A 6,975-nucleotide genomic window follows, 5' to 3' on the forward strand; every position below is an offset into this window, starting at 1 on the left:
GCAGAAAATTGGGCCGGTCGATCGGTGCATCTCTACTTGTAATGCTATAATACCTGATTTCACTAGTAGCCTAGATTAGATTTAAAAAGTACATTATTTTACTAGAAATGCACTTTTTAAATGTTTCTATTGAATGCAGTCACTTATAATCACTATAAAAAGCAAAAACAATATTACACAATAAACAATAGAATTGTTAATTTGCAAAAGCATTCAATAATTTGATTACATACTGATTCAGTGACAGTGTGCAAATTGGTATGTCTAACTCAGTTCTGCATTTTCAGCAAAGCAGAATTATGAATATTTCTATGCTGGTGTGACCATTGACAGAAACACAATTTCAGTACTTATACACAAAAGTATTTAAATGTAATTGTATTCTTACTGTCACTGCCACTAATTATATAAATCATGTTTTTTGGTAGTTTTTCACTGCAAAACAATGCAGAAAAAACTATTTTTGAAAAAAGCTGCAGCATATTCAGTCATTTTAAGCCAAATATACGTCCCTTAAATCCTGATGGGCTGGTTGCTAATATGTAGCCTCACTTCATGTTTGGGGACTTCATGATCAAATTCATCAATGTGTTACAGGCAAATAAAAATGTTTCATCAGGTTTGAGGATCATTTGATCCAATTTAGATTAACTTTACTCAGAATTGGTACTATTGAGTTCACTGAAAAAATGAGGTAAAAGTTAAAATGTTGACGTTTTGAACTGTTGGTGACGCTACTGGTGTTTGACAGCTAAATATATCTTCCAGAAGAAAGAGCTCAGAGAAATGATTCCTAAGAGATTTCCAGAGCTGAAAGCGGCATCTCTTTCAGAAAAAGATGATCAGATGAGAGTCTGACTGATGATTATATAATAAGACACTCATGAAATGTTACTCTGTGAGTCTCTGTCACAGCAGGATCTGCTCAAGGCCACTATGATCCTGTTCTTCTAGATCTCTGTTACCTGCAGGAACTGGATGTGATCCTGTGTGTGTGAAAGCTGCTCCAGCTCAGCGTCTCTCCTCCTCAGATCATTGATCTCCTGCTCCAGTCGCTCCAGTCGTCCTTCAGCTCGACGCACTGCAGTTTTTTCCTGGTCTCTGATCAGCCGTATTAGCTCAGAGCGGCTTCTCTTAATGGAGCGGATGAGCTCAGTAAAGATCCTCTCACTGTCCTCCACTGCTGTCTGTGCAGAGCGCTGTTAGGACACACAGTGATTCAGACTTCAGTCAGTCTGAACTGAGACTAAGACAAACTTCTCTTATTCTCCAGACTCACCTTATGAGACTCCACAGCCTCTCTCAGCTGCTGAAGATCTTTCTCTCTCTGCTGGATTCTCTGCTGGGATGCCTTCTGCATCTCCTTCAGCTGCTTCTGCAGAACAAACAGAGGATAGTGAATGTCACAGAAAACGCCTCAATGGTACGAACATTGGGCCCTGAACCCCAAGGGCAAGGGGAGACCAGAGGATGGCATCAACGATCCACTGACTGAGGGTCTCCTTAGTAGCAGGCAGACCCCTCTTGGAAGGAGCATAACAGACAAATAATTGGTCAGACTTCCTCCACATCGCTGCTCTGTGGACGTATTGGACACATACAGTTAAGCTTCTGATGGTCTGGAACCCGGAAGGGAGGAGGACAGAAGGCCTGGGGTACAGAAAAGCTTTGGCCAAACCAGGCACAAAGTCTAGGAAGGAGGGGGCCACTGACAGGGCCTCCAAATCTCTGAATCTCTTCAGCGATGAGATGGCTAATAGGAAGACAGTCTTTAGTGTCAGAACTCGATCCGAAACCTCCTCTAAAGGTTCAAAAGGAGGTTTACAGTGTAGGGATTTCTTAATACCACAAACCACAGGACTGTGATATGCCACAGAAACAACTGATCATGAGATGACGAACCAATCTAATCTTTTGTAACAGGACTACGACATATAGATACCTCGGGATCGCTAATGTATAGAACCAGTGTAGTCACAGGAAGTAAATTAACTAACACCCTCAGGCCTGCAACACGGGATCGATGCATGACTATCACATGACGTTTGACCATCTGCTTCCTGCCACCGACTGAAACCCTTACAAACTCCTTTTGTCACAGACAAAGAAACAGAACATACACAGACAATTCATAAGACAATCATTGAAAATCATTTAAAGTATCGGAGCAATATATTCACAAATAATATGTTTATGTCTGATGATGTGTGATGTGTTTCCTGTAATCGGTGCAAGTTTAACCAATGTTGTATAAACACCTTTTAGTAATTAAGATTATTAATGTGCATGCAAACTATCCGACATTGAGCTTGAATGAAAGCTTGTTTTATTCGCCGAACATTGGTGTTAGTGAAAATGTTATATTCTGTATCATTCTCTGGTGATAATACTTTTATCAGAAGTTATTTAAAACTTCCAGAAGTACGCCCCATGGGAGCATATGACTTGTGCATGAAAAAAAGGAACCACACAGGGTGTGGCTAAGCCCTGCAGCCACCATCTGATTGGACAGCGACCTGTGGGATGGACCAACATCGAGCCTACTTAAAAGGGACACAAGGCTCTCGCTGGCTCTCTCTCTCTCGCTCAAGACCTTTGGCTTTCGCTTTGGTAACAGCGCTACACAAGCACTCCCATGCCGTAACATCGCACAGCGAGACTCCAGAACTCAAACACTTCAGTTGAAACTTCGCGATCTTCAAAGAACTTAAAGTCGGGCAAACTCAGACTTTTTAGCAGAACTGCTCAAGCCTCTGCGTCATCAAGAGACCAACCAATCCAACGAGGGCTCTCCCAAAAGGACGTCATCCTGACGTCACCGCAACAGCCAATCAGCAAAGGAATTTCCCTCCAGCACCCACCTCCGGAACCCCGTTTCAGATTTCAGCAAACGCAAGTACAAACAAATCTTACATCTGCTGAAATAGGTGCTGAACTGGTGAATTGAGTTAAGCAGTAAAGATAAGAAAATCTCTGCTTTGTGATGGTCCCAGGACTGAATTTAAAACCACTCGTGGAAACGAGTGTTAGAACCAAGAAAACTTAATGCAACTCCGTTAACTCATTTCCTTCATTCTTCTGAACTGTATATATGTGTGTGTGCATGTGTTTTAGCTTAGTTTTAATGTAATCTAGAATAGCTAATAAATTCATGTTTCATTTATAAAGAAGTATTGTCTGGTGTAGTGAAATTTTAAAGTCAAACCTTACCAAGATCATTGCTACCTAGCTCGTAGCGTATAACTTATCAAATAACGTATTAACCCGTGGCCTGGGAAAATACATAGTCAAATTGTTAATATACACTGACATTAACATCTCGCAGGACGAGTAGCTGATAAGGTGTAAAATAACAAATTTGAAATCAGTTTTAATCAGGTGGACCTCGAATTTTCAGATTCGAGTCCTCTCAAAACCTGAGCTAGAAATAAAATTAGTGATTAATTCCCTTAAAATAATTAATGAGTTAAATTCCTTACAACAGAGAGCCTCCAGGACCACAGCCAGGTCCCAAGGGGGGACACGAGAGTGTACCGGGGGGCTCATCTCAGCACACTGTGGAGGAAACGTGTAACCATGGTGTGTCTTCCCACAGACTGACCACCGAGAGGGGCGTGGTAAACAGCTATGGGTGCCACATACACCTTCAGGGTGGAGTGGGTCAACCCTGCAGAGAACTGAGCCTGCAAGTACTCCAGCACTGAACCGACCGGGCAGTTAACTGGGTCAAGCTGGCGATCTCCTCACCAGGAAGTGAAGAGTTTTCACTTCAGGGCATACAGTTTCCTCATTGAGGGAGCTCTGGATTGGAGGATGGTCTCAACAACCTCGGTTGAGAGACTAGAAGCTATGAGTTGGGCCCCCTCAGGGGCCATACCCACAGCTTCCACAGCTCCGGGCGGGGGTGAATGATCGTACCCTCTGCTTGTGAAAGGGGATCCCTCGTGACGGAAATCTCCCTTGGAGAGCCGTTGATAAGGGAAATCAGGTCCAAAAACCATACTCGCACTGGCCAGGATGGGGCTACTAGTAGCAGATGGACCCCGTCCCTGCACACTCTCTCCAGAACTCCCAGGAGCAGAGCAATCGGGGGAAAGGCATACAGACGAAGCCTCAGCCAAATCTGTACCATGGCGTCCAGTCCGAGAGGGGCTTGGATGAGTCAGAGAGAACCAGAGGGGACATATCCACCTGAGCCTGGCCAAACATTCTCCAAATCTGACACACCACATCTGGGTGGAGTCTCCATTCCCCGGGCCTCGGCCCCTGTTTCGACAGGATGTCTGCTCCCTGATTGAGATGCCCAGGGATGTGAACTGCTTTCCACAAAAGGAGTTTCCTTTGGGCCCACACAAGGATCTGGTGCGCCAGCCTGTACAGGGGGCGTGTACGCAGACCTCTCTGGTGGTTGATGTAAGAGACCACCGCTGTGTTGTAGGTGCACACCATTACATGATGGCCTCTCAGGTCTGGGAGAAAGTGTTTCAGTGCTTGAAAATGGCCAACATCTCCAGGCAGTTCATGTGCCACATCAGGGCTTCTTGGTCGAAGACTTCTTGGCCAGAAGGACGGTCCTCAGGCCGGCCTTCAGCTTTGAAGCCTTCGACCGCGAGCGTCGCCATGAGCCCCGATCCCCACACTCAATCTCTGTGCCTCCCGGTACATCCAGCAGCCCCATGAGCTAGAGAGCGGCGAGGCAGGAACCGCTGAAACTCCGCTTGTTTACAGGTCTCCTGAAACCTGTCGACGACGGAATTGACGGCGTCACCAAACAGGCCAGAAGGCGCAAGCGGGGCGTCGAGAAGGAAGACCCTGTACTTCTCTTTAATGTCAGACAGGGTCAGCCACAGATGCCTCTCCACGGCCACTAAGGCTGCCATAGACCGCCCGATAGCTTTGTCGGTCTCTTTCGTGGCACGGAGAGACAAATCAGCTGTTCGCCGGAGTTCGTTAATATCATCGGCTTTAACTTCCTCACTCTCATTTAGCAGGTCTGCTTGGTATGCCTGTAATACAGCCATTGTGTGAAGGCATGCACCAGCCTGACCTGTCGCCGTGTACCCTTTGCCCACCAGCGCTGAAATGGTACGAAGCGGCTTGGTGGGCTTTTAGGGACAAGGAGACAGATAGCCCACAAGCGTCTGTTCAACCCTGGGCATCGCCCTATAACTGCACTCATTTAGTCCCACAACATTGGAATAATCGACTAACGATGGACTAAAGAGGCAGGCCGAAAATTGGGTGGACTGAGGGGGCTCATGCCTCCTCGAAGAGAGCCCTCAGGGAGCGAAGCGTCCGCAGTGAAAGGTGCTCGCAATGCAGGCAGTCAGCTCCCTCGAGAGCTGACTCAGTGTGCTTCGCTCCCAAGCAAACAGCGCAAAGGCCTAAATTGATGCTTGCTTTTATCATGCCCGCTCTTGGACTTGTCTTTTGCTTTTGGCATTGCTGCTTTGTTTGATATAGTGACAGACAACGGTAAATAAGACACACTTCAGTGCTTCGCTGAATGACAGAAGCTGCCGCTGTTTCCACCGCACATGCTTTTATAGCTTCCTAGTCGCTACGTCACCCCGTCCGTGATGTCTCACCCATCCATTGGACTGATTACACACGTAATTCAGAGCGTGGTCATGCTGAAGGCGTTCCCAAAGCTTCTCGATGCAGCTTGAGTTCCTGAAGGGGAACTACTGGGACTAAATCATCATGTGAAAAGATGAATTCAGTAAAAGTGGAGCTGATAACTAATGGCTGTAGGTTCAAACTCCAGAAATGATTTTCAGTTACAATCATTGTACATGAATTATCGTGTTTGACATATTATTACATATAGTAAAAGTGAAACTAACACAGACATAGAGCTTCAGCTTCAAACTGACAGTGTTTCTGCTGTGTAATTAAGCTGTGACTGTACACTGAAAATAGACTATTGGATCACTGCACTGAGTATTAACTTGATCACTAGTTTTAAATACCTGTTTCTCTGTCCTCTGTGCTGCAGCTGATACAATGTTGTGCTTTTTATGTTCATATTTCGTACACAGCACGCAAATGCATTGTTTGTCAGTAATACAATACATTTCCAGATGCTTCTCATGTTTCTGGCAGATCATCTCCTGCAGTCGTCCAGTGGCATCAGTCACTTTGTGTCTCTTTCCTTTAAACCAACTCTCATGTTGTTCGAGGTGATTCTGACAGTAAGAGTTCAGACACACCAGACAGGCCTTGACGGCTTTGTATTTTCTTCCAGTACAGACGTCACACTGCACATCTCCAGCTCCAGCGTCACAGTCAGCAGGACGTTTCCTCTTCTTCAGTTTCTCCACCACTTCAGCCAGCATGGTGTTTCTAGCTAAAGCAGGTCTTGGACTGAAGGTCTGTCTGCACTGAGGGCAGCTGTAGACTCTCATCTGATCCTCCTGATCCCAGCAGCGTTTAATACAGTTCTTGCAGTAACTGTGTCCACAGGGAATGGCCACTGGATCCTTCAGGAGATCCAGACACACTGAACACATGAACTCATCTTGAGAAATTTTTACTTCTGCCATTTAACTGCATGCATACAGAGACAGAAACACACAACAGCTCAACTACACTTCAGTTTCTCTTTCCCTGAAAGCAGGTGATTCCTGTTTCCTCGTTCTGTGTTTGAGTCACGTGAGTAAAACAGGTGTGTCTGTGAGTCTGTAAAGCAGTGTCTTCATTTCTACTCCTGTAGAGTCACATTCACACACACTGTAAAAATCATAGGAAATGGCATACAACACACAATCAGCTGTTTAACATGCAAGAGAATCTTTCTCTCATTTTGATTTTGCTCTTCTATAGCAAAAACATTTATTCCAGAGTATGTAAAATCACAGTAAATAACTATAGGATCCATCAGACTGTTTCAGATGCTGGAGAATCTTTGTGTGATTTTGCTCTTTTCTCTGTCAGTGGAGGCTGATACAGGTATCTGCTGTTACCATGGTTACT

The 6,975-nt window shown here is 45.2% G+C and overlaps 1 protein-coding gene across 1 annotated transcript; it reads right to left on the minus strand.

Moving 5' to 3' along the window:
• Nucleotides 1–940: 940 nt before the first annotated feature.
• On the minus strand, nt 941–6,545 carry LOC107570215 (E3 ubiquitin/ISG15 ligase TRIM25-like). The gene is made up of 3 exons (XM_016256422.1): nt 5,973–6,545; nt 1,280–1,375; nt 941–1,199 (listed from the first exon to the last, which is right to left on the minus strand). Exons 1-3 carry the CDS (start codon nt 6,543–6,545, stop codon nt 951–953), a joined length of 918 nt encoding a protein of 305 aa, XP_016111908.1. The 3' UTR covers nt 941–950.
• Between the last annotated feature and the right edge of the window lie 430 nt (nt 6,546–6,975).

This window comes from Sinocyclocheilus grahami, unplaced genomic scaffold (genome assembly GCF_001515645.1).
Source record: "Sinocyclocheilus grahami isolate Dianchi unplaced genomic scaffold, SAMN03320097.WGS_v1.1 scaffold1427.1, whole genome shotgun sequence".
NCBI classification, from domain to species: domain Eukaryota; kingdom Metazoa; phylum Chordata; class Actinopteri; order Cypriniformes; family Cyprinidae; genus Sinocyclocheilus; species Sinocyclocheilus grahami.

Bases quoted from the DNA above. Each gene is read 5' to 3' on its own strand.
- LOC107570215 (XM_016256422.1), bottom strand. From the start codon at position 6,545: ATGGCAGAAGTAAAAATTTCTCAAGATGAGTTCATGTGTTCAGTGTGT. The intron at 1,376-5,972 runs GTATTTAAAACT...TTTGTTCTGCAG, and splicing joins CACAGAGGACAGAGAAACAG to AAGCAGCTGAAGGAGATGCA. The intron at 1,200-1,279 runs GTGAGTCTGGAG...GTGTCCTAACAG, and splicing joins AGGCTGTGGAGTCTCATAAG to CGCTCTGCACAGACAGCAGT.